The sequence below is a fragment of the Jaminaea rosea genome, assembly GCF_003144245.1.
Source record: "Jaminaea rosea strain MCA 5214 unplaced genomic scaffold BDZ90scaffold_18, whole genome shotgun sequence".
Lineage (NCBI taxonomy): Eukaryota > Fungi > Basidiomycota > Exobasidiomycetes > Microstromatales > Jaminaea > Jaminaea rosea.
In genome coordinates, this window is record NW_020289992.1 from 292,034 (window position 1) to 313,733 (window position 21,700).

The window sequence follows — 21,700 nt, forward strand, 5'->3', positions numbered from 1 at the left end:
GCGAGTCGAATGTCGATGTGCGATGTGGAGCCAGCCAAGGCGAGACGGGGCACAAAGGGGCAGGCGGCCCTGAGTCGGAGCGACGCCAGGGCGAGATGCGATGCGTCTTGAATGGGATTGCTTCGCTCCGCTCCACCGACTACCATCCACCAGACAGCATGGCAGTAGAGACAGCGACCACAACGACAGCATCGCCTCAAGGCCCAATGGGCAGCGGCGCTGGCAATGAGCAGCAGTCGGGCTCCAAGTTCAAGCGCTTCCTTCGTAAGTTTGGTCGAAAGCCAAGCGATGATGCCGAGGGGCAAGTTGGCGGCGATGCCAATGAGCATCAGCGTCACCACCACGAGGGCAACGGCTCAGCTGCTCCAACTTCTGCTAGCAATGTCACTGGCACTGGCACCAACGGCAGCTTAGCAGCGCCTGGCTCGGATGCCAAGAGCCGCAGAGCGAGCAAGCAACGAGGCAACAGCTTGCTCGGCAAGGCAAGCTTGCGATCAAAGACGCCTCAAGGTAGCAACGCGGGAGGCAATGGTATCGCTACTAAGCCACAAGCTCCATCCACTCCACGAGGCCCAGCCCCAAATACCACCGCTACCGGCGCGCCGACGCCCAACTTTGCCGGCTCGAGCGGACAGGGCCTCGCTGATACCCTCGTAGTTGCTGAGCCGCCTCCTCAGCTCTCTACGCCTGAGCGCCTCGCACCCATCAATCCCATCGACGTAGCTGCTGCTGCCCCTGTCGCCGCTGTTCCGAGCAATGGCGGCGCTATTCCTTCGTCGACAACGACGGCCACACCACCTCGCCCTGTAGTCATGAGCGAGTCGTCTGGCAGCCCAGCTCGCTCGCGAGACGACAACTCCTTTGATATCGACTCGACTGAGGGATTCCGCAAGCGTGATTCTGTGGACAATAGGACGGTGAGCAGGGTGGAGAGAGAGAGAGCGAATCGAATTGTACCGAGCTCATGCGACGTCTTCCCCCCTTGGCCCTCGCAGATGGACACAGGCAAAAGCACCAAGCCTACGACGCTCATGTCTCTGGACCGCGAGCCCTCCTCTCAAATGGCACATATCGCCCAATATAGGCATGGAGAATACCCCTCTTCCTCATCGGCAGCAGCAGCTGCTTCCTCCTCTTCCTCTGCCCCTCTCCCTTCCGGGAACCTCAGCAACAACCCCACCCGCTCCCCTTCCTCGGTCCAATTCGTCCCGGCGTCGTCCGGCCCAGCAACCAATACCATTCCGGCTAGTCCCTCAACAACATATGACAGCGCAGTTCACCCCTCCTCCACGGGCAATGGAGGCCACTCAGTCTACATGAATGCTCCTACCCTTTCGCGCCCTCATCCTGCCAACAACCCGCATCCTACAGCTTACCCACCGGATAATGCCAGTGTTCTCACCCTCGCCAGCTCAACGGCAGCGCAGAGCATTGCGGGTGGAGCCACTTCCTCTTCCTCTCGAGGGCATGGAGGCGCGGGACAGCATGGTCAAACCCCCTCGCTGAGCGGGGGTGGCAGGGCCAGGTCTCTTGTGGGAAGCTTGATGGGGGAGAGAAGGAATAGCTCTGATACCTATGCGAGCGTCAAGGCTTTGCCGCCTCTCAGTCGTAGGGGGTCGGATGACAGTACGAGGACGAGCGGGAGGGAATCTGTGGGTGCCGCCTCCAGCTTGGCGGGCGGTGGATTCCCTGCAAGTGGGTCGTCGACGAACGTGGCTACGGCTGGGATGGGAAGTGGAGCGGCGGGCGTCGTAGGAGCACCGGGCGCTCCACACGACAGATTGAGCATCGTGAGGACCCCCTCGCAGAGGACTGTCGCGACACAGCTGTCCATTCCGCTCTCGGGATCGTCCCAGATCCTCAGCGGCGGCGGCAGTGCTCCGGGAGGGGCGGATCGTCGTGCCTCGTCGGGGTCTGCGCACCTACTCCAGCAGCAAACCACAGCCGCCTCCTCAGCCGCGACCACTTCGGCCGCATCCGCCTCTACCGCAGGCGCCGGAGCGACGCCTACGAGCAGTATCGCCCCGCACGCAGGCAATGAAAGTGTGGAGATCGACGCGGATGACGACTTGCACATCCCCGGTGGGGACCTGAGCATGGCGAGTGCCGATGTGACCACTGGTGGGCTCAGCGTACCGGAGATCACGCAAACTAGGCCGAGCCCGTCGCCTACGGATGAAGGAGCTGAGAGACAGTTGGGGATGGGAGGGATTCCGGCGGGAGCTCAGGTAGTTGGAGAGAAGACGCCAGCTGTAAGCGCTGGGTCTGCTTTGTGACGTTGGAGCGATGCGATACGACAGCTTAACAACATATCACCTGAAATGAAATGGGCATCCGGTTGATTCGAGTGGAGCTCAATGCTCTCGATCATACTTTTACGTCGAGCCTTGTCAGTCTCTTCTCTTCTTCCTCCGGCCCCACCAGTACCTGTCGTAGGAAGTTGCGCAGCCGTGACGCCCTCGACTCTCCCATTGATCCACTAGCACCCTGCTCGAACAGTCGCGCCTTGACATCACCCAGACTTCGTCCACCGCAACGCCCTCGTGAGACTTGACTGCCCTTCCTCTACTCTGCCTGTCGTCTGCCGCGCTCTGCGATGCACGCCCGCTTCTCCGCATTTGCTGCCTGCAGCGAACGAGCGAAGAGGCCAGTGTCTCGGCCTGCGCCGCCGTCGTCAATTTGCTTGTGCGGGGATCGAGTAGGGCACTTCGCCTGAGCCCTCGCGAGTCGAGGGCCTCGTCTCGTCTCTCTCTCCGCTCGTCTCTTCACACCTATCACGGCCACCGCTGCTCCTCAACCCCGCACGCTGCTCTCTTCATCTCATCCTCTTCGTCCACTTCAATTTCTACCCATCCCTTTGGTGTAACCTTCATCTTCTCCAAGGCCAGTTCTACTGCCTCTCTACGAGACTTGTAGCCACTCGGTACCATCAAACCGCATCCATCCACTTGTCTTCCTTCGCGGCCAGCCCCCCTTTTCCCTCTCTCACTCGCCTCGCCACCACCACCAACACACCCATCATGCGACTTCAAGGCCTCGTCGCCCTCCTCGCCTTCACGGCAGTAGGCGTAACAGCGCAGAACAATTCATCCACTGCAGCAGCGCCAGCCTCCTCCTCCTCATCAGCCTCGCGATCCAGCGCCTCCTCCGCCGCTCCCTCGTCATCACCGGCAGCCTCTGCCTCATCCAACTTCACCCTTCCAGGAGGCGCAGCCACGGCTTCTTGGCCTTCTGGTCTCGTACTTCAATCATCCGTCCCTTATGCATTCCCGCCTACACTCGACGTGTCAAGTTTGGGCGAAGCGACCATCAACTACCGTCTGACAAACATGTCCCAGAGCGAGAGGCAGAGCATCTGTGATCGTCAGACCAAGTGGTGCGCCACGGCTGGATGTGAGGAGGCAGGTGCGAAGATCAACCAGAACTTCTGCAACGTTGAGACGTAAGTGTGTGCGCTCTCTCTGCTTGTGACCACCACATACTGACCCTCGATCCTCATCATCCTCCCGCTGCACAGCCTCGCAACGCGCTGCACCTGCACACGCGGGTCGGCCGCCCTCTCCCAATACCAATGGCCAGTCCAGATGGCCGACTGCCAGAATCGAGCCTCTGCCTGCACTCAGTCCTGCTGGAATCCTGCAGAGACCTCGATCCAGGATAGGCAGGCATGTTTGAAGACGTGCAGCCAGACGTTGAGGGATAGCTGCTCGACTCCGGGACAGGTGGCGGCGAATTATGCTGTTAGCAAGGAGGGACAGAAGCCCAACTATGATATTGTGCAGGGCGGGAGTGCCAGTGGGGCTATGGGTCTGGTGGCGGGCAAGGGGGTCACTGCCGCTGTTGCGATCATGGCTGCGGTTGTGTTGGTCCTGGCGTAAGAGGCGGGGAGAAAGGCCTTATACCAGATTCGGCGGATGGTCATTGCCCCCCGACCTTCAGCAAGGCATGAAAGGAGACGCCTGGCTGCCAATCTTACGGCACACGAAGCTTACACCGTCTTTCCACTCTCGCCCGTTCTTCGTCTTCGATTCTCGACTCCCTTCTCTTCGTTCTGCGTTGTACTATCCTTGCTCGGCCAGACGGACTCTTCTGCTACCGTGCTCTCGGCCTCGTTGTCAAATGCGATAATTGTCTCTATGCTGTTGTGTACCTCCATGAGATGCACCACCTTCTACGCCTCCCCCGCTTGCATCTCCTTCACCTCTCCCTCCCACCTTTCCCACCGCTTCGCAAGGGCTTCAGCACTCAATCTGCTCCCCACCTTTCCATCGGCCAGCGCAGCGTCCGGCAGCCTGACAATCTTGCCCTGCCTGTAGAGCCTGCCCGGTTGAATACCTCTCCAGCTCCCCTCTGCATCCCCTTCCTCGGGCAAGACCTCCAACCCAGCCACTCCCTGTTCCACGCCAGTGAGCGCCAATATGCTCCTTCCCCCACCCTCCGCATCCAGCGGAGCCACACATCCCCAGAGGATCTCGTCTGCAGCGGCTTTGGGGCTTTTCGCAAAGACGAGGGCGAGCGGCCAACAGAGCAGGACGGCTGCTTTTCTGACTGCTGAGGCCAGCTTGAGTGGCAATGCCGTCGATGAAGAGGAGGAACCTAGCCAAGCCCAACTCCACACTTCTCCTACGCGCTCGAAGCCTGGGCAGATCGGGATGAGGCTCACGTTGGGCCAATGTCGTGATTGCGAACGTTTGTGATCCTTGTCGTCGAGAATGCCTGGCAGAGGGTTGCGGGGTCGCGGGTCGGCTTCGGCCAGGAGGATGAGACGGCGTTGTAGCTCTAGGTAGGTGAGGAGGGAGGAAAGGGTGAGGGAGCCGGAGGTCGTTACGCTGAGCGGGTGCGATGAATTGCTGGACGCTGTTGCAACTGGAGCGGGGTCAACGGGCGTAGCCTTGCTCTTGCGCTTTTTGGCTTGCGCCTTGGACCCATTGACCGATGTTGAGATCCCGTCTGCACTTGAATCTCCAGCCGTGCTCGTCTCTCGCCTCCTCTCCTCCTCTTCAAACCTCCTCACACCGGCAGCATACCATGGGCTGACCCACATCACGATCCTGATATCCCTCTGCGGTGGAAGCACGAGTAGTGACGCCAGGAGGGAGTTGACGAGGTGGAAGCGTCCGGCGTGCTCGCGTTTCAGTGACTCGTAGCTCCCACCGTGCTCCCCCTGGAGACTGTAAGGCAGCAGCACCAGCCCGTCACATCTCCTCGCCGTCTTGCCACCTGGAGCAGGTACGTCCTGACCATCGCCACCTCCGAGAGCCCCACCGCCCGCCGCGCCAGGGTTGAGCAGACCGCTCGCTGCTCGCCCACCAGCAGGCCCAGCTCCGAGACCACCGACATCACTGCTGCCACCCTCCCCTTCTGCCCATTTGGTCACAAAGCGATCCACACAGCCTACGTCGCGCAGATCGCATTCTTCTGCAAATATCAGCTCATTGTTCGCCCCGTCTCTCAGGAGCTGCAAGAGCTGAAGAGCGGCAGGACGTGGCAGGCGCACTTCCTTTTCGTCTTCATCGACGAGGGTCTCAAAGTGCGTCGAGGGGAGCAGGACGACCAATTGGGCGCCTCGACTTGCCAGTCCAGCTAAGACGAGTAGAGATGAAGGGCTGGCTGGTGAGCCCATTAGACTAGCACTGACGAGCCAGGTAGTCCCGTGGAGATCGCGTTCTGCCGCTCCGCCCTTGCTCGGGATCCCCACCTCGTCTTGTCCACCTTTCCCCTTCTTCCCCCTCGCCAGCTTTTCGGCCTTTTTAGCCCTCTCGTCGAGTTCTTGTTGTCGTATGTGCAGGCGAGCGAGTAGGTCTACCCCGTTGCTCCATCGTCGGAGGATGATGAGGACGAGGATGGATGAGACGAGGAGGACGGCATTTGGGTGGATGAGGGAGATGGAGGACCCCGAGGAGACGAGGTAAGGGAGGAGGTGCACGGGCATTGCTGCGGGTGCACTCAATGTCAGTCAGCTATTCTGCAGCTCGAGCTTGCTGCGGACTAATGCTGTGCCGCCTTGAGAGAAAGGGGCTGTGATGTCGAGAAGGGCGATGTGGGAAGAAAAGAAAAGCGCGGACCGAAGCACAGCCTGCATCAAAACGCCGAGACTTTTGCGCACCAGCCACCCGCCAAACGCAACCCACGCAATCGAGTCGCAAGGCTCCAGGGTCCAGGGAAGTCATCGTCGTGTATTTCATAAGAATGCTAGACGGTCAAATCACAGAATCGTCAAGGGCCAAATTAGAAGCAAAGCACAGAGAGTATGATACCAAGCCAAAGCCACGTCTAGGCCTAGAAAGCTGCGAATCCTTCGCCGACCAATTCTGGAGACGATTCTCGCCATACGTCGTCCTCGTTCCCTCCCACAACGTTTCATTTCGTTCGTGCCGCCTTCGCGCCATGCCCGCCCGCGAGCTGAACACAGCTCATCGCAGCAGCTGGCCCTGCTCCACCCTCTGCCCGAAGAACTTGCTGAGCTTCTGCGCCTTGGCTGCTCGACGGCGGCGCGCTTCGTGCTCGTCGTTTTTCTCCAGGTCATCGTTGCCGTTGTCGTTCCTGTCGTCCTCTTGGTCCAAGTCATCATTACCATCGTCCTCGCTCGTCATACTACTCGCGCTGCTTCTGCCGTCCATCCCAGCCCGCATTCTCCTCTGCTCGCCCTGTCGCAACGCGATCGCAGGAGCGAGACCCAGTTGATTCTGCATCTCCTTCGCAAGATTTGCATCCCCTCCCCTTCCCACTCGGAGCGAACCCCTTCGCCCTGACTTGAGCATCTCCATCTGCACCTGCGCCTGCGCAAATCCCGCCCCCTCTCCCAGGAGCTGCTCAAGCTTGTTGGCCCTCCTTACCCTCTCAAATCGTTCCCTCGAGCTCAGTACCGTCTCCTGCCCATTCTCGGCCAGCATTGGCAGCAAGCCCGCAGGAGCAGAGCTCGTCCTCCCCATCGTAGCACTCATGCTCAACGGTCTCCTCTTGGCCTTTGGCTTAGCGTTGATGGTCTCGAACACCGAAGCGGAGAGGGGTGCCTCATCGTACATGTAGGCTGGAGCGTCGTTTGACCCGTCTGGGGCGACTAGATGCGCTGGAACAGGGTTGCCAAGCCAGCGAGTCATCTTGTCCACTCGACGACGGCGCTCTGCGCGAGCCGGATTTGGCGAGGTTTGAGCGGCATCGCCACCGTCATCGTGCGAGGCTGGGATGAGGTCGGTGCTGGTGCGTTCGGCGGAAGAGCCGTTGTCGATCTCATCGGCGTCGAGGGTGCGCTCCAGGTCCAGCCAGGATTCGTGAGCCGCAGCAAACTCGCCCAACGGAACATGCTCCGATTGAGCACGAGCGTGGTGTTTGGCTTCGTTGGCGTTGCCGCTCAGGCGCAACGGCAAAGTTCCCAACACGTCGCGGCTGAGGGAACAGGAGTCGCGCGACTGCAAGCTGTCCAGGCTGCGTCGTGGTCGAGCCGGGTCCACGCCTGTTGTCGTAGTGATGGAGGAGGAGGATGACGAGCCAGTCGACTCCTCGGAGGGTCGATAGTCGAGAGCCGGTCCAGATGTAGCGGCCGCTGAGGGCGATGAGGCCACGCCCAAGATGGCTGCAGCCTTTGCGCTGACTTGAGGAGGAAGAGGGGTCGATGGAGACGACGAAGGGCCGACAGCGCTACGACGGCGAAGCAGAAGCGGGGAGCAAGTCGACAACGATGCTGCATCGTCGTCCCCCTCCTGTCCAAGTAGCGGCGATTCAAGCCGAGGCTGACTCGTCCTCAGCGCCTCCTCCTCCTTCTGAGATCTTGTCGCTGCCTTTGCCGGCGATAACGACCTGGAAGCAGCTCTCGCGTGGTGACTTCCCTCTCTGACCACCTCATCACCCAGCAGTCTAGTCAGCTTCCGATTGCGACGAACGAGGTCCATACGCTCTTCTGCTGTCATCTGCGAGCTGTCCAGGCGCTGATGATGGCGCTCCATGCGAGGCGAGGTCGAGGATCCCTTGTCAGATCGATTCGAGGGCGGAGATGAGGCGTGGGCTGTTGTCGAAGAAGCAGCTGGCGAGCTCCGAGCTCCTTGCGAAGTTGCGTGGTTGGTCATGGCGTAGCAGAAGGGAGAGACGTGGATGATGGAGGGCGGGATTCAGTGTGCCTCTTGAAGCATTCGTGACGAGGTCGTTGGATCAATTCAGTGCAACCTTTTGTCGCTGCGTAGTAGTGTTGCGCAATGTAATGTAGAAGATGTCGTCAACGTCTGGAATGAAGGTAGCCAAGAAGAGGAAGATGAAGCGAAGTGAGGGAAAGGGGGAGGACAAAGCGAGGAGCCGCCGACGAGATCGAGTCGTCTCCAAGGGGCCCCCTGGTCGCCTCGTCTGGCCATCTCGCTGAAACCGGCGAGCTGCAGGGCTCTGATTGGGCGTCATGACGCCGCTCATCTCCCCGCCTTGCTCCGCTCAGTTGCTCTCTCTCTCGGCCGGCGTCTGCTATCCTTTGTCCTCTCAACTCTCTCAATTTGGCTCCATCTCACATGCGCGCGACACACACAAAGCAAGTCAGGGTCAGACTTCAACTGGCTTGAGGGAAAAGCGTCTGTGTCATTCTGATCTTGGGAATGAACATGAGAGGGTTGTCTCGTCTCGCGGTCCTGCAGCTGGAACAGCTGGACCTGCGAACGGGCACGGAGAGCGAAGAGGAGGATAGCGAGAATAGATAATGGAGGAAAGAGAGTGCGAAGTGCGAGCTGAGCGGGCTGAGCGAGGCGAGAGAGAGACAGAGCTAGCTACCAGGCTACAGAAAAGGTGAAAGCACAAGGCTCGAAGCGAGCGTCTTTCGCGGCAGGGTGTGGGAGAGCGGGGGCTGAGAGGGGCTTGAGGTGGGGAGCGAATAGATAGGAAAAGGAACGTGGTTAGGTGGGGCAGAAGAGTGACGTAGGCTCTTGAGCGTCGGTCGCATCAGCAATGATGATGATGATGCTGCTGCTGTTGGTGATGCTCATGCGGCTGAGCATAAGGCTGGCCTTGGAGCTGATGCCCCTGCTGGTGCTGCTGCTGAGACGCCTGCATTACCTGCATCGCCATGGGAAGCGGGCCCCGATGCTCTGCGGCAGCAGCCAAGCTCCCGTGCAGACTTCCTAGGGTCAAGAAGTGGGAACGAGGGATTATGTCGTTCTCCGACTCGTTCAAAAATTGCAGCACCACATCCAAGGATTGCCGAGCTTGATCAAGGGAGACGGCATCCTCGCCGTCAAGACCACCGTGCCCGCCACCGCCGCCACTCCCACCGCTGGCGTGGCTGCTGCCAATGCTGCTGGAGTGAGCATGACCGCTACCGTCGAGAATCCGGGTGGCTGGAGAGCGAGATTGGGGAGATCCAGCGCTGCCAGGGTCGCCAGCGTCGGTGCGAGTATTGGTCTCGAGCATCATACGACGTATGGCGGTGGAACGAGGGCTCATGCGACGAAGACCTTCTGCTCCTGCTACTGCCGCTCCTCCTGATCCGAGGCTGCGCGTATGCTGCATAGCCTGCGATGAAGTTGAGGGGTCAAGCCCACTGCTTGCGAGGAGGGAGTCGTGGCTCATGTCTCCAAAGCCACTATCGTCGCCGATGCCGGAGTTGGACGCTTTGCGGGCCACGCTGCCTTGTTGGTGGCCGAAGCCAGGCGAGGTGTTGCTGCGTCCCAGATCGGAGAGGCGAAGTGGCCTCAGTGGGGAAGTAGGAGAGGGACGCCATCCCTGGCCATGATGCTGCTGGAGATGGTGCTGCTCAACGCTACCGCCAACGGTAGGCGCGACTGGTTGCTCGGGAGAGGACGAAGGAAAATCGGCGCTCACTCCCATGAAGCGTGCTGCCAGACCTTCTTGCGAACCCGCTCCTCCGAGGCCGTGCTGCCTGTGCTGTTGATGATGCTGCTGTCGAGAAGCCCTGACCATCTCAGGAAAAGGGGAGCCCAGCCCATTACCATCATCCTCGTTGTTGACACTGCCTCGCCTTCTCTTGGACTCGTGGTGCATCTCATAGCCGATGCTGCCTCCGCTGTTTTGTGAGTCGTGATCATGGTCAAAGGAGGACAGAGATGACGACGCTGCGGCAGCGGCCGTCCGTTGATCGGGAGCAATGGCATCGTAATGGCGCTTTTGCTTCGAGGTGGGTGTGGTGCGAATGCCCATGGCAATGTCGCTGTCCGAGGAGAGCATGGCATTGTTGCTACTGTCCATGGGCGGAGAGGCAGGGCGTACGGTAGGCATGGCCGCCATTGTTGCTGGTGGCATGGGAGCCGCCTCGAGGCGACCGTGCGAGGTAGTGGGCATCGAGTGGCAAAAGCGTGGCATCATGTAGTCTGGCGCCGTAGAAGAGAAGGTACTCGAGAGCGTTGATGGCAATGACGAAGTCGGGGCGCCATCAAATGGCGAGCTCATGATCATCTCTTGACTGCTGCTTCCTGGAATCTGCTTGCGAAGCCCGCTCCTCGTTCTAAACTTGTCCACCCAGCCGCCCGAGGCTTTGAACTTCTCAGTGGGCCCGCCAATGGCTTTAGCGATTTCGAGGGCGCGATTCTTGATTGATGTGTCGGTGAGCGTCTGGCCAGCAGCCTGCGCCGAGTGAGCCCACATGCTGAGCTGTCGCTCGAGCTCGGGGAAGCGGGCTTGGCGATGCTTGACAATCTTGGAGTCGACGCTGCCCTCTTCGACGGCGAGCCAACGCTCCTTGTCCTTGAGCACTTTGCTCACCGTGCTGCGCTCGACGCCGAAAAGATTTGCAAGGTCCTGGTGTAAGGGGAGGGAAGAACGATGTCAGTGTCGGCCGCGGCAGAATCCTCTTGATCGCACCCCTCGCACTCACCTCCTGCTTCAGCTTCGGATTGGCCTCGTGCTGCTCGCAGATGCGCTTGCGATCGATGTTGAGCAGCTTGACCTTCTTCTTGCCGCTTGACTTTGCCACGCCGCGACTGTCGACCGAGAGCCACTCCTCGGAGAGAGACGCAGAGAGGGACGAAGCCCGCGAGTCGTTGAAGCTGTCCATGGACGTGTCTCGCGAGTCCATTGACGAAGACGTACCGCCAGAGACGTAGCGCATCGAGTCGCTGGTTGCGGTGGATGAGCCGACAGGTGAGAAACCTTGTGCGCCCGTAAAACTGACGGGCGAGTTGAAGGAGGTAGAGGCCCCTGCGGAGCTGGTGCCGCCTGGCGAGGAGGACCGAACGCTCTGCGCAAAGGCGCTGCTATTGGTGGATATGGCCATGTTGGCCATGTTGGGCGTGGTTCCGGTGCGAGTGATTCGGCCAGGTGCCACGCCGGGTAACGGCGAGGAGGGGCCCATTCGCATGGGAGTATACGGAGACTGGCGCTGAGCTTGCGCGAGGGCGCCCATCTGGCCGAGGCTCGAATGGCGGTGGTGCGCAGAAGGCAGCTGACGGCCATTTGAGGTGAGACCAAGGCCCAAAGCTGCGCCGGCAGAGTGAGGTGGCTGCTGGCCGAGCTCATGTCCAGGGCTTGGAGTCATGTGAATCGCGCTATTGCCGTGACCCATCACATCGTGTGGGGAGGCCGTGGCAGGGTGAGCGTTCATCTCTCCGTAGAAGGCCGACCCGCCATCGTTGCTGGCCGATGTACTAAAGTTTGGCATCGTCGGCATGTCGGTTTGGGATCCCATCGGTGAGACGAAGACGTCTTGACGCGGTGTCTGCTGGACATGAGGATGGTGCTGCTGCAGACGATGCTGCTGCTGCTGCTGCTGCTGCTGCTGCTGCTGCTGCTGCTGCGAATGCTGATAGAGGTCCAGGCCGTCGTGCGCCTGCGGCCAGGCCGGCGAACCGCTGTGCTGGCCGTCGAAGGGCATCTGTGAGCTGTCGACGAGCTGCTGCTGCGAGACGAAGCCTTGTGGCTGCGAATGCGCATGCGAGTGCGGGTGGTCCTGAACTAGGTCGGCCGCTTGCTGGCGAGTCAAGGGCATGGTGCGTCAATGCGAGTGAATCGCCGGGTATCTGGACACGTTCAAGGATGCGAAGGAAGTCAGCTCCGGGCTACTTTTCGAATGCATGCTGCGCCTGCTCACCCTCTGACGCTGAGGGATGTATGTCCGCGATTACCAAGCAGTTTGAGTTGCGAATGAGAAACGAATGAATGGGGTCCGTGATTGATCGTGGCTACTTGAAGGCGCCGACCAATGATAGGGAGGGATGCTGAAGCTTGATGGAAGAAATGGACAAGTGTGTATGAAGTGGTATCTGACTAAATGGATCGAGGCAAAAGTGGGGACAGTATGTAGGCGAGGTGGTAGTCGGTACGATGGGTGGTGCGCGTCTTGCGTGCGCTTTTGAAGGTGTCGACTTCTGTGTACGGCTCTGCTTCTTCGCCGGCGCTGCTACGGTTGCTGATCTGCTGCTTGCTGAATACGAGTGCGTCTGGTTGCGCGACAAGGCGCAAGTCTCTGAAAACCAAAGGCGTTGTTAGACGCAGGCTTTTCGCGTTGCGATCGGCGGTATGCTGCTGGCGGGTGAGTCCAGCTGGTATAGGTGGGTGGGTCGGGGAAGGGCGGGCGTAGGTAGGCACTTGAGACGACGAGGGATGAGCTACGAGCTGTAGGTAATCGAGGTCCTCGCAGAGAATGCTCAGTAAAGAGGTCTCTACGTGGGAGCGGCGACGTAGCAGCTCGCGTACGCTACCGCCAAGTCGAAGGTATCGGTGCGGGGTCAGAGAGCGTCGCAGGGGTGGGGATCGGGGGAGGGCGGGGGGAAGAACGGGGCCGGGATAAGGGGGTTGGGGGATGATAGAGAAACGGGGGCCGAGTCGTAGATTGAGATGATCCTCTCCTTACCTCTGAACAGAGGTAGAAGGAGGGAGCGGGGGGTATGGAGAAGAGAGAAAGGATCGAGGCGTAGGCGTTGGCAATCTCTGTTCTCCCTCTTCTCTCAGCCTTCGCAGATTCAGCTTCGCGGCCTCGCAGCACCGCTCGCCTCTCCTCGACTCTCGACACTGACCTCGCGAGCGGCAGAAGGCGCACAAGCGGCGCGGGCGGCGGCGCAGGCGGCGGAAGGCGCAGAGGCCCGTGTCCCTTTCGATCCGTCCTGAGGTCGACGAGAGCGGGCCGTCGATTTCAAGCCAAGCGGGGCAAATCGAATCGATTGTTTCCAAGTTGGTAGGGGCTCGCTCGTCAAGCGGGCTCGTCGAGCGGATTCTTCGCCTTGTTCCTTGCTCGTTTGCGCCAACGACGAGGCGATGCCGCGACCCGCAGTGGGGACAACTATACGAGTAGGCTAGCGTGGGCCAAGCACCACGGCCGCGGCGAGCGAGGAACGACGGGCCACGACGAATGGTCACGAGTGAAGCGCTGCTACGATTCGATTCAGGGCCCGCGGAGGGCGGTGTAGGCCGTGGTAGCGCAGAATTTAAGATCGTCGCCGAGAAGATGCTCGCTGCTCGCGCTGGATGCTATCAGTAGGGTTCCAATGTAACGATGCCGTGGAGCCGACTCGATGCGACTCGTTTCGTCGCAAAGCCCTACCTGACTTTTCAGCCCGTTTGCTGCTGCCGGCCCGCTTATTAGGCCAATCTTGTCAGTGGTGACCCGTGCATCGTGCCTCGAGCTTGTCAAGACGGGAACGACGTCGTCCGTACGGGCGGTGCGGCATCTCCCTTCTGTCGTACGTCGTCGTTGTCCGACACAGTGGACAAGTGACGGCGGGACAGCGAAAGCTCATCTCGGACACTCGGAGGTTCGTAGGCTAGCGCACTTGCCCGTCACTCGGCCCAGCAACGGGAAGCTGGGCGCCAAGCTCTGGTGCGAACACGCGCAGCGGCGACTTCGGTCCAGCGCGAAGAGGGCCAACGAAGATGTACGCCCTCTTGTGACGACGACCCCACCGCGACGCTAGCGTCTGATGCAGGCACCATGTCGCACCAGCGCCCACACGGTCCGGTCAAGCGCAGGTTCATCTTGTCGATCGCTTCTCATGACCCGCCTCACTCGTACGCATCGCCTCGTCACTCACGATTTCGGCGCGGGCGACGGAGTCGAAATCCTAGCATCGCCGCGATGATGGACCCCAGATGACTCTCGCTGCTCCGCTTGTGCTGATCTAGCCCTTCTCTACCTCCTCTCTTCACTCTTTTCCCTCGCTCGCTCGCTCACCCCTCGCTCCACCGGGCCCTTTCACCCCGTGATCACTCACGCTCATGCTCCCGCTCACTCATCCAATGTCGGCGTCACTCGGCGTCGTCCAACACTTTTGCGCGGAGCGCGAAAGAGACGCGGGAGGAACGCGTGCGACACGTGGTTGTGGTAGTGGAGCAGGACGAGCTGAGCGAGAAGCGGGGAGCGAGGAGAAGCGGTCGATAGCTCGCTCATAGCGTTCGCTCACTGCAATGCCACGCCTATTGATTGTATTAAAGAGAGGGTATCATAATGGCAACGAGCAAGAGAGCATATGTGCAAGACAGTGGCATCGTCAAGATGACGGGGATTCGGGGACAGAGAGAGCCAGAAAGTCGTCATCCTGGTCCAGACGGAGGTAAGGTGTGAAGTGGAAGGGAGTGAAGTGGTCCGAGGGCGGTGGACATCGTGATCTTCACCAGGCATGCACCTTGCGCTCCCCGAATCGATTCCTCTTGGCCGCCGACGGCTCCTGCCATGGTAGCATCGCTGCCACCTCTGGATCTGGGGTCACCTCGAATCGACACGGCGAGGCCTTCATCACTGCCCAGGCGTCTGGCTGAACGTAGCATGACTCAATCTTGATGGATCTCAGCGCCTCGCACGGGCCCCACGCCTTGTCGGGCGGCGCCGATACCTTCACTCGCTTTGCGGCGGGAGCGCCACGAGAGAAGGCTGAAGGAACGGGATCCGGAGCCTTGCCGCTTGCGGAATTGTTGATGGCGGGCAGACCTTTCGAGACACGACGACGCTCTGCCTCCATTCGAGCGAGCCGTGAGGCATCTATAACGCTGTGCTGCCAATCTTCTCGGAATTTGGGCTGGGGAATTGGCTTTGAGTAGATGTCGAATGGACTGGCCTCGTCCCCTTCGCTGTAGATTTCGTCTCGAGTGAGGACGGAAAAGGCCGTAAGCTGCGGACAGATGATCCTGCCTGCGCGACTGGGTATCAGAACGTCGATCAATTCATTGAAGTCCTCGGTGCCTACATTACGCTCGAGTAGCTCCAGCGTAATCTCTTCGGGAGTGTTGTCGTCATCAAGCGAGAGCAGCCATGACTTGATCTGCGAGAGGAGGTCTGTCTCTTCGTTGAATCGCAGATGCAAGACGACGCGTGCAGGAACCCTGTGCATTGACTCGACGACGTTGATCGGAGCTTCGATGACCTTGAGATTGGGCAGCGCCAGCTCGTGAAAGTCGGGAACATCCTCGTCTACAAAGTCGGCGAAGGGCACATGTCGCAGCCGCCGTAAACGGGGGAGGGCAGACAGCCCTTCTGCTTTCGCTCTGGTGAAGAGGCTTTTGAAAGCGCTGGTCTCGAGCTCGACGAGAGATTGAGCGCATCTGACCAATAGGTCGCGAGGAAATGTATGTTCCGTCCCAAGCTCGGCCTCATCGAACAGGGCTCTGTCACTAGCGGTGTAGATGTCCAAGAGAGTCAGTTGTTCGAGTTGCGAGCAGCGATGCAGGAAAAGCTCGCGCGTTCGCCTCGCTCGCCGAATACTGAGGTCGCTTAGGTCGTTGTATTTGAGTGTTCTCAGTGAGGCCGGCAGGGGGTCCAGATGTTTGACCTCGTCTTCCAGCTGCTTGAGTTCGCGACCGTGAATCGATTTGGGGCTGAGCTCCAGATAGGTCAGGCGAGGACAGCGTAATGCTAGGCTCAAGCTCCCCGGGATTGGGTCGTCATCCTTGTCGTTGTTGATGATGGACAATGCAACCAGCGTAGCTGCAGAGCCCTGGGCTACATGTAGTAGTGCCGCAGCCATGTCAAGATCTCCGCTGAGCGTGTGGAACTCGAAGTGGGTGAGCGTATTGTTTGACAGCTCTGCGCAATGCTTGATCAGTCTCAAATGATTGCCAGCTCGAGCATGACAGAACTGGGCGACTGGATGGGTTGAAGATGAGGAGAAGCAGGGGGGCCTGCGGAGCTCGACGCTCAAGTTAGGTGTGAATGTTGATAGTTTGGTCGGTACCCGCAGGATGCGAAGATCTCTCCATAGACTTTGTGTGATTTTTGCAATGCTGCGCCAGCGTCGGCAGACGTGCGGCAGCTGGAAGGGTGAAGGTAATCGTTGCCAGTCTGCGTACACGTGTTCAAAGATGGTCGCCAGAATTTCGTTGGGCAGCATGTCGAACGGCCGTAGACGATTTGCGAGGGTGGAGAGGGCGGCGCAAATCTCGCTCGTCGTACCTTCGATATTGGCGGCGCCCTCTGCCTGCTCAAAGGCTCTCGAGGCCTTGTCGGGGAAGCCGCTGTCTAGGAGCGTCTCGGCAGCTCTAATCAGGTACTGGGAGCAAGGCGTCAGCGTGGGCAGCGACCGGAAATGTAGCCGTACATGAGGCATTCTCACCTCTATGTTCGCTGGGAAAAGGGCCAAAGCACGCTTGGCATCCTGCAGCGCTCCGACTCGATCTCCCCGCATTGACCTGAGTCGGCTGCGCTCCAGCAACGTCTGACTCTGCTCCCACAGCTTCTCCTGCGAAGCCGCGAGGCGGCGAGTCAAGACCCTCTCGCGCTCTTCTTGCGCCGTTGTCGAGCTGGATGGGATGGGTCCCCTCGCCATGACGATGGAAGGGGAAGACGCGCGTGGTGGGTAGAGGAAGGAAAGCAAGACGCGAAGCTGCACAGCCCAACCTTGACTTCTCGTTCCGCCCGTCCAACCGTCCAACACCAACGCCACGTGGGTTTAGCGCCTCGATGCAACAAGGTCGTGGTGGAGCAACCTCTCGAGGACTTCTTCTGGCAGACGTTCGAAAGGTGGCAATAGACGTTTGTTGAGGGTTGCAAAAGGCGTCACGAATTTGAGCCTATCGGCGGGGCTGCTGTCGTTGGCAAAGCCCCCCTTCGCTCACTTGAAGGCGATGGTTGCCTTTTGGATATTGCCGCATGCCAGGAGAGCTTCCGTCGTTAGAATGAGACGATGTGAAGAAGGCTCGACAAGTCAAAGTCTACGATCACGACTTCGTTCGTCGCACTCAGACGCACCTCTAGAGACGCAGGGCAGAGAGCCAAGGCACACTCTGCGTCTTGCAAGGCTTCGTCCATCTTGCCCCTCGCCACCCTGACCTTGCTGCGCTCGAGCAGAGTATCAACATAGTCCTTGAGCGTGGCTTTTGAAGCATCGATATCACGTGTCAGAATGTCCTCCTTCTGGGTCAGCGCCTCATCTGACGAGGCGCTCTTCGCCATGACGAGGATGATGGTCCGTCTCGACTCGCGCGTGTTGGTTGGACCGGAAAGCAAAGTCGCGAGGAGTTGAGACTGGCGCTTCCGCTCGTCCAACACCTCGACCCGCGCCTCGTCCACGTGGAGGCGGCTCAATGGCCGGCTTAATCACCCTCGCGCCTGGCTTGGCTTGGCTTGCCGGCAAAGTCGCGGGGACGACGAGGACGGGACCAAGCAGCGGCTGACGGCGACGGAGGGCGGCGGCGGCGTCGCGGCAAGAGACGGCAAGGAATGGCTCCTCAGCCCTTAGCATCCACACCCATCTCTGCACGCCCCCGCTTTCTCTCTCTAGTGGTGCTGCTGTGCTGCTCAGCCTAAGAGACAAAGTAGCAGCCGCCCTTACCCCTGCGCCGTCGGGGCTCTTAGCCGTCGAAGGAGTGTTGAGCGCCTTCTTTCACTCCTGACCTCAACCCATCCGCGACGACATGCCATCGCCGTACCTGCCGGGACCATTTCTCGAGCTATCCACGGAGAGCTTGGCCTCTGGTGGCGAGCTCAACGTCGATCAGCTCGCAGCGCTTTGGAATGGTGAGCGTGCGAGAGAGGCGAGCCAGAATCACCGCCAACACTCACTGACCTCTCGTCCGCCCGCAGTCTTCACCAAGGTGGGCGACTCACTGCACAAAGGTCGCCGCCTCGAGAACTTTGCGTGGAGAGCATGGCATCGAGAAGCTCACCTTGTGAGCAGCAGACCGCGAAGCTCACCCAGACAGCGCCTCGCTCATCCTCAGCTCCCCTTGCGCTCGCTCGCACGCAGCTGCCGCCCGATGCCTCATGGTCCGACTTTGCAGATTCGACGCCCCTCGAAACGCCAGCGCTAAGCAGAGCGGGAAGCATCTCACAGAGCTTCAGCCGCAAGCCGTCCATCCTTGCTGCACAGTGGCCATCCACCGTCAACGAGGATGAAAATGCGCCATCTGACCCAGAGGACGGCGACGAGTGGAGCAGTGACAGCAGCGCAGAAGAGGACGATGTGCAGCAGCCAGAAGCTGGGCCGTCACGCGGCAGAACAGCATCGCCACCTCGGAGTAGCAGGCCAGCAAATACGAGTACACTAGTCACCTCGCCGCCATCCGGTTCTCAAGCGGATGAGGGCTCATATCGCAGACGTACTACGTCCTCGTCATCCGCCTTTGGCAGCCGCGCGAGGGTCCGCTTTTCCAACCTCAAGAAGTCCAATCGCCGCCGCCCGCTCAGCTTCCAGGCCGCTCTGCGCAGCTTGGCATCGACGGACGAATCGGATGACCTCGCCACTTTGGCGCGAGAACATCGACGTCAAGGTCTGCCAGCGGGGCAGCAACGCAGATCGTTCCAAGGGGCGCCAGGGGCGATTGACATGGCTTCTCGTACAGACGGCGCAGAGGTGCTAGAGGCCATAGCTGCCTCTCATTCAAGCGCTCCTGCTGCGGCGGAAAGGAGTGAGGGCATGCCATCGAGCTCGAGCACAAAAGCAATGCCTCCTCCCTCTGGTCCCATCGAACCCAAACCAGCAGCATCAGCCATCAAAGAAGCCACACGACCATCGCCTGCTCAGCCAGTCCCTCGCACCGAGAGCTCACAACGAGCCGATGACAGCAAGAAGGCCAAGTTCTTCCTCTCCACAAGCGTCAGCAGGAGCTTTGAGGACGGCGCCGAGTCTCCTATCCCTCCTCCGCCGGTGGCCCGCGAAGCACCACCGCAACCGGCACCGGCGCCTGTAGCTCCGGCCGCGCCACCCCCCGCTCAGGCACAGGTGCATGCTCCGCCTCTCAAGCCCAACAAGAGCAAGACGGACTTGGCACGCGGCGGCGCTCATCATCGTTCCGCCACAAACCTTCACAAGAGCGGGGGTGGGAGCGGAGCCGGTGGCAAAGGCAAGCATGGTGGTGGCAAGGGTAGCTCTGGTCGCCTCTCTGCGCTGCATGGCCTCACGATGACCAAGACTCAGCATCCGGCACCAGCTGCAGGACCGTCCAAGAAGGCAGGTAAGGCGACCGGAAAGCCGGTCAAGTTCGCGCTTGGCGGCGATGATGACGACGAGTTCACGGACGAAGAAGAGGAGCCGCCGAAGCCAGCTGCCGCGCCTGCGCCAACCTCAAAAGCAACGCAGCTTTCTCCTGGCCCCGCTGAGGAGGAGGTAGTCGAAGAAGACGATGAGGAAGGCTGGTCGAGCGACACTTCCGCCGAAGCAGAAGAAGAGCGTCGAAAGGTACAAGAAGCGGCAGAGCGACGTCGCCGTAATGAACAGGAACGACAGCAAGAGATGTTCAAGAAGATCCCTCTCCGCTCAAAAAGTGCAGCAGACGTGCGAATGCTCGGCGAGCACGGCCGGTCATCCTCTGACGTTGGTCCTCGCAGCGGCACAACCACGCCTCGATACGACGAAGAGCCGCAGCCACAGCAGGTGCCCGTGCGAGGTCTGCTCAGCTCTCTTTTCCATCCGGAACAGGAGCCACACTCACCGCCGGGCCAGCTGCACGGACGTCCGCACGCTAGCGCTGCGGATCTGCGCCATGCTCATCAGGCTCAGCACGGCCAGCAGCATCAGCACAAAGCTCACGCTGCGCAACACAGCTCGCACCATCATCATCAGGCACCGCGTACGCGGGAAGGCTCGAAGTCTGGCGACCAAGCCAAGAGGCAATCTCAGTATCAGCATCATCGTCCTCCCTCGCTCATCCTCGGTACGCCAAGCAATGACAATGGCGGTCCACTTCGACCAAGCAAGAGCGCGGCTGCCTTACCCGTTCTCAACGTCGCCGCAACCACCCCAACGGCAGCCACAGCTGCGTCAACCGGCAGTCAGGAGGAGAGCTCTGACGTCTTTGAGAGCGGCAGTCTGATTCAGCAGCGAGGCCTCGAAGGGGGAGAGCGATCAGGTCGCCAGGATGGTGGCCCACCGTCGTCGTCGTCATCTCGCGCAAAGTCCAAGTCGAAGTCGCGCGAGCGGATGAGAGACGAATCTTCTGCCACCGTAGACGCCCCCGCCGTTGCGCCACATCGCGCTGCACCCATGGCGGCGCCTATTGCTCCACAGACCCCACGCACGACACGCCGCAATATGCTGCGCGACGAGCTGTCTGAGAGCTTGAGGCAGAATCTCCTCTGGGAGCGTCAGTCTCGCAATCGTATGCTGGGCATCGGTGCCACAGCTGCGAGGGAGCAGTCCGCGCCTGCGCCCCAGCCGCAGCAGCAGCAGAGGGAAGGCACATCGAGACCTCATCGACGAGAGACCGTCCTAGGGGGAAACACGCTGCGCCCGCTCACTCAGACACAAGGAGCTGGGGCGGGGCCAAGTCAGCAGCAGCAGCATCAGCAAAACCAGCACTCACGTCAGAACTCGAATGCATCGGGTCGAAGCGAGTCCTCGCATCGCCAGAACCATCACTCGCGCAGCACCTCCTCCCTGCCACGCATGAGCGCCGAAGCCGCCGCACGTCAGAGCAATGCGCATGCCGCAGCGGCCACTGGGACCCAGCAGTTGAGCAGTGCCGAGACGTCAGACGAGGAGGACGAGCATCGTCATCGCGGAGAGGACGCCCATCACGGCCTGGGCCACAGTCATAGCCATACCAGTAGTAGTGGAGGGACGACCGTAGGTGGCAGTGCGGGGACCAGCTCTGGGTCTGGTGCGCATCATCGCGACCGAGACAGGGATAGGGACGGGCCGAAGAAGAAGGTCATGTGGCCTGGTGGGTTCCCCAACTATCATCAGCATGGGTGGTAGTCGCGGGGAAGCCGCTGCGGAGGGCGACCAGGAGAAGAGAGGGGGGAAGTTAAGGCGCGACGTTGCTGTCATTTTCGTGTTTCTCTTGTTCATTTTTTCTTCCATCTGTACCATCTCATCTCATCTGTCGCGCATCAATTGACGCACGGTGCTCGTAATACATGGAGCGGCCGGCCTTCTTCTGGCCTCGATTCCTCAACCAGCCTGAGCCTGAGGGAATCGCCTGGCCGAGCGTTGATTTCTAGCGTAGCGCGACCGGCGTCTTTTTTTCGGCGTCTTCCTTGCTCGCCACCCTCCCCCGCACCAGCTTCAGCTCCAGTAAAAGCAGGTCCGCTGCAAGTCCGGCTGACTCGCCTCGCCCCACTACCCCGCGCTGTCCCAGCACTATGAGCGAGCTCTTTTCGACCGTGGATTGACGTCAGTCAGAGTCAGGCAGCGCTGGGAGCGCTCTTCCCACGCCCGATGGGCTTTGACTTTTTACTACCCCGCTGGACACTGAGATCGCGATCTGCGCGCAAGTCAGTGATCAACAATCAGGACGGCAAGGCGCGCGTTGCGAGTGAAAGCAGTGGGGCTCAATGCCAGAAGAGGGAAGAAGTGGCCGCTGGAGGGGGCGAGAGGGCAAGGCAGTGAAATGCCAGAATGGCTCGGCCGCCGCC

General features: G+C 60.2%; 7 protein-coding genes across 7 annotated transcripts; 3 read left to right on the forward strand and 4 right to left on the reverse strand.

The window, feature by feature from the left end:
- The first annotated feature begins 108 nt into the window (after positions 1 to 108).
- On the forward strand, positions 109 to 2,301 carry BDZ90DRAFT_234751 (hypothetical protein). Its single transcript, XM_025507134.1, has 2 exons — positions 109 to 917; positions 996 to 2,301. The coding sequence occupies exons 1-2, from the start codon at positions 207 to 209 to the stop codon at positions 2,274 to 2,276; spliced, it is 1,992 nt and encodes a 663-aa protein (XP_025359414.1). The 5' UTR covers positions 109 to 206; the 3' UTR covers positions 2,277 to 2,301.
- Positions 2,302 to 2,749: 448 nt separating this feature from the next.
- BDZ90DRAFT_234752 (hypothetical protein) lies at positions 2,750 to 4,142 on the forward strand. The gene is made up of 2 exons (XM_025507135.1): positions 2,750 to 3,442; positions 3,518 to 4,142. Exons 1-2 carry the CDS (start codon positions 3,021 to 3,023, stop codon positions 3,876 to 3,878), a joined length of 783 nt encoding a protein of 260 aa, XP_025359415.1. The 5' UTR covers positions 2,750 to 3,020; the 3' UTR covers positions 3,879 to 4,142.
- BDZ90DRAFT_234753 (hypothetical protein) lies at positions 3,823 to 6,039 on the reverse strand. The gene has a single exon (XM_025507136.1). It carries the CDS (start codon positions 5,930 to 5,932, stop codon positions 4,172 to 4,174), a length of 1,761 nt encoding a protein of 586 aa, XP_025359416.1. The 5' UTR covers positions 5,933 to 6,039; the 3' UTR covers positions 3,823 to 4,171.
- A 118-nt stretch (positions 6,040 to 6,157) lies between these two features.
- On the reverse strand, positions 6,158 to 8,338 carry BDZ90DRAFT_234754 (hypothetical protein). Its single transcript, XM_025507137.1, has one exon. The coding sequence runs from the start codon at positions 8,061 to 8,063 to the stop codon at positions 6,414 to 6,416; it is 1,650 nt and encodes a 549-aa protein (XP_025359417.1). The 5' UTR covers positions 8,064 to 8,338; the 3' UTR covers positions 6,158 to 6,413.
- Positions 8,339 to 8,787: 449 nt separating this feature from the next.
- Positions 8,788 to 12,300, reverse strand: BDZ90DRAFT_96730 (hypothetical protein). Its single transcript, XM_025509976.1, has 3 exons — positions 12,014 to 12,300; positions 10,802 to 11,942; positions 8,788 to 10,725 (listed from the first exon to the last, which is right to left on the reverse strand). Exons 2-3 carry the CDS (start codon positions 11,909 to 11,911, stop codon positions 8,914 to 8,916), a joined length of 2,922 nt encoding a protein of 973 aa, XP_025359418.1. The 5' UTR covers positions 11,912 to 11,942; positions 12,014 to 12,300; the 3' UTR covers positions 8,788 to 8,913.
- A 2,116-nt stretch (positions 12,301 to 14,416) lies between these two features.
- On the reverse strand, positions 14,417 to 16,845 carry BDZ90DRAFT_96756 (hypothetical protein). Its single transcript, XM_025509977.1, has 2 exons — positions 16,461 to 16,845; positions 14,417 to 16,397 (listed from the first exon to the last, which is right to left on the reverse strand). The coding sequence occupies exons 1-2, from the start codon at positions 16,671 to 16,673 to the stop codon at positions 14,526 to 14,528; spliced, it is 2,085 nt and encodes a 694-aa protein (XP_025359419.1). The 5' UTR covers positions 16,674 to 16,845; the 3' UTR covers positions 14,417 to 14,525.
- A 725-nt stretch (positions 16,846 to 17,570) lies between these two features.
- BDZ90DRAFT_234757 (hypothetical protein) lies at positions 17,571 to 21,223 on the forward strand. Its single transcript, XM_025507138.1, has 3 exons — positions 17,571 to 17,863; positions 17,930 to 18,015; positions 18,093 to 21,223. The coding sequence occupies exons 1-3, from the start codon at positions 17,761 to 17,763 to the stop codon at positions 21,039 to 21,041; spliced, it is 3,138 nt and encodes a 1,045-aa protein (XP_025359420.1). The 5' UTR covers positions 17,571 to 17,760; the 3' UTR covers positions 21,042 to 21,223.
- Positions 21,224 to 21,700: the final 477 nt, after the last annotated feature.

Coding starts and splice junctions, on each gene's coding strand:
- BDZ90DRAFT_234751 (XM_025507134.1), top strand. CDS start 207: ATGGGCAGCGGCGCTGGCAATGAGCAGCAGTCGGGCTCCAAGTTCAAG. Junction 918..995: donor ATTCTGTGGACAATAGGACG/GTGAGCAGGGTG, acceptor TGGCCCTCGCAG/ATGGACACAGGCAAAAGCAC.
- BDZ90DRAFT_234752 (XM_025507135.1), top strand. CDS start 3,021: ATGCGACTTCAAGGCCTCGTCGCCCTCCTCGCCTTCACGGCAGTAGGC. Junction 3,443..3,517: donor AACTTCTGCAACGTTGAGAC/GTAAGTGTGTGC, acceptor CCCGCTGCACAG/CCTCGCAACGCGCTGCACCT.
- BDZ90DRAFT_234753 (XM_025507136.1), bottom strand. CDS start 5,932: ATGCCCGTGCACCTCCTCCCTTACCTCGTCTCCTCGGGGTCCTCCATC.
- BDZ90DRAFT_234754 (XM_025507137.1), bottom strand. CDS start 8,063: ATGACCAACCACGCAACTTCGCAAGGAGCTCGGAGCTCGCCAGCTGCT.
- BDZ90DRAFT_96730 (XM_025509976.1), bottom strand. CDS start 11,911: ATGCCCTTGACTCGCCAGCAAGCGGCCGACCTAGTTCAGGACCACCCG. Junction 10,726..10,801: donor ATCCGAAGCTGAAGCAGGAG/GTGAGTGCGAGG, acceptor CCCTTACACCAG/GACCTTGCAAATCTTTTCGG.
- BDZ90DRAFT_96756 (XM_025509977.1), bottom strand. CDS start 16,673: ATGGCGAGGGGACCCATCCCATCCAGCTCGACAACGGCGCAAGAAGAG. Junction 16,398..16,460: donor TTTTCCCAGCGAACATAGAG/GTGAGAATGCCT, acceptor CCTTGCTCCCAG/TACCTGATTAGAGCTGCCGA.
- BDZ90DRAFT_234757 (XM_025507138.1), top strand. CDS start 17,761: ATGCCATCGCCGTACCTGCCGGGACCATTTCTCGAGCTATCCACGGAG. Junction 17,864..17,929: donor GCTCGCAGCGCTTTGGAATG/GTGAGCGTGCGA, acceptor GTCCGCCCGCAG/TCTTCACCAAGGTGGGCGAC. Junction 18,016..18,092: donor GGCATCGAGAAGCTCACCTT/GTGAGCAGCAGA, acceptor GCTCGCACGCAG/CTGCCGCCCGATGCCTCATG.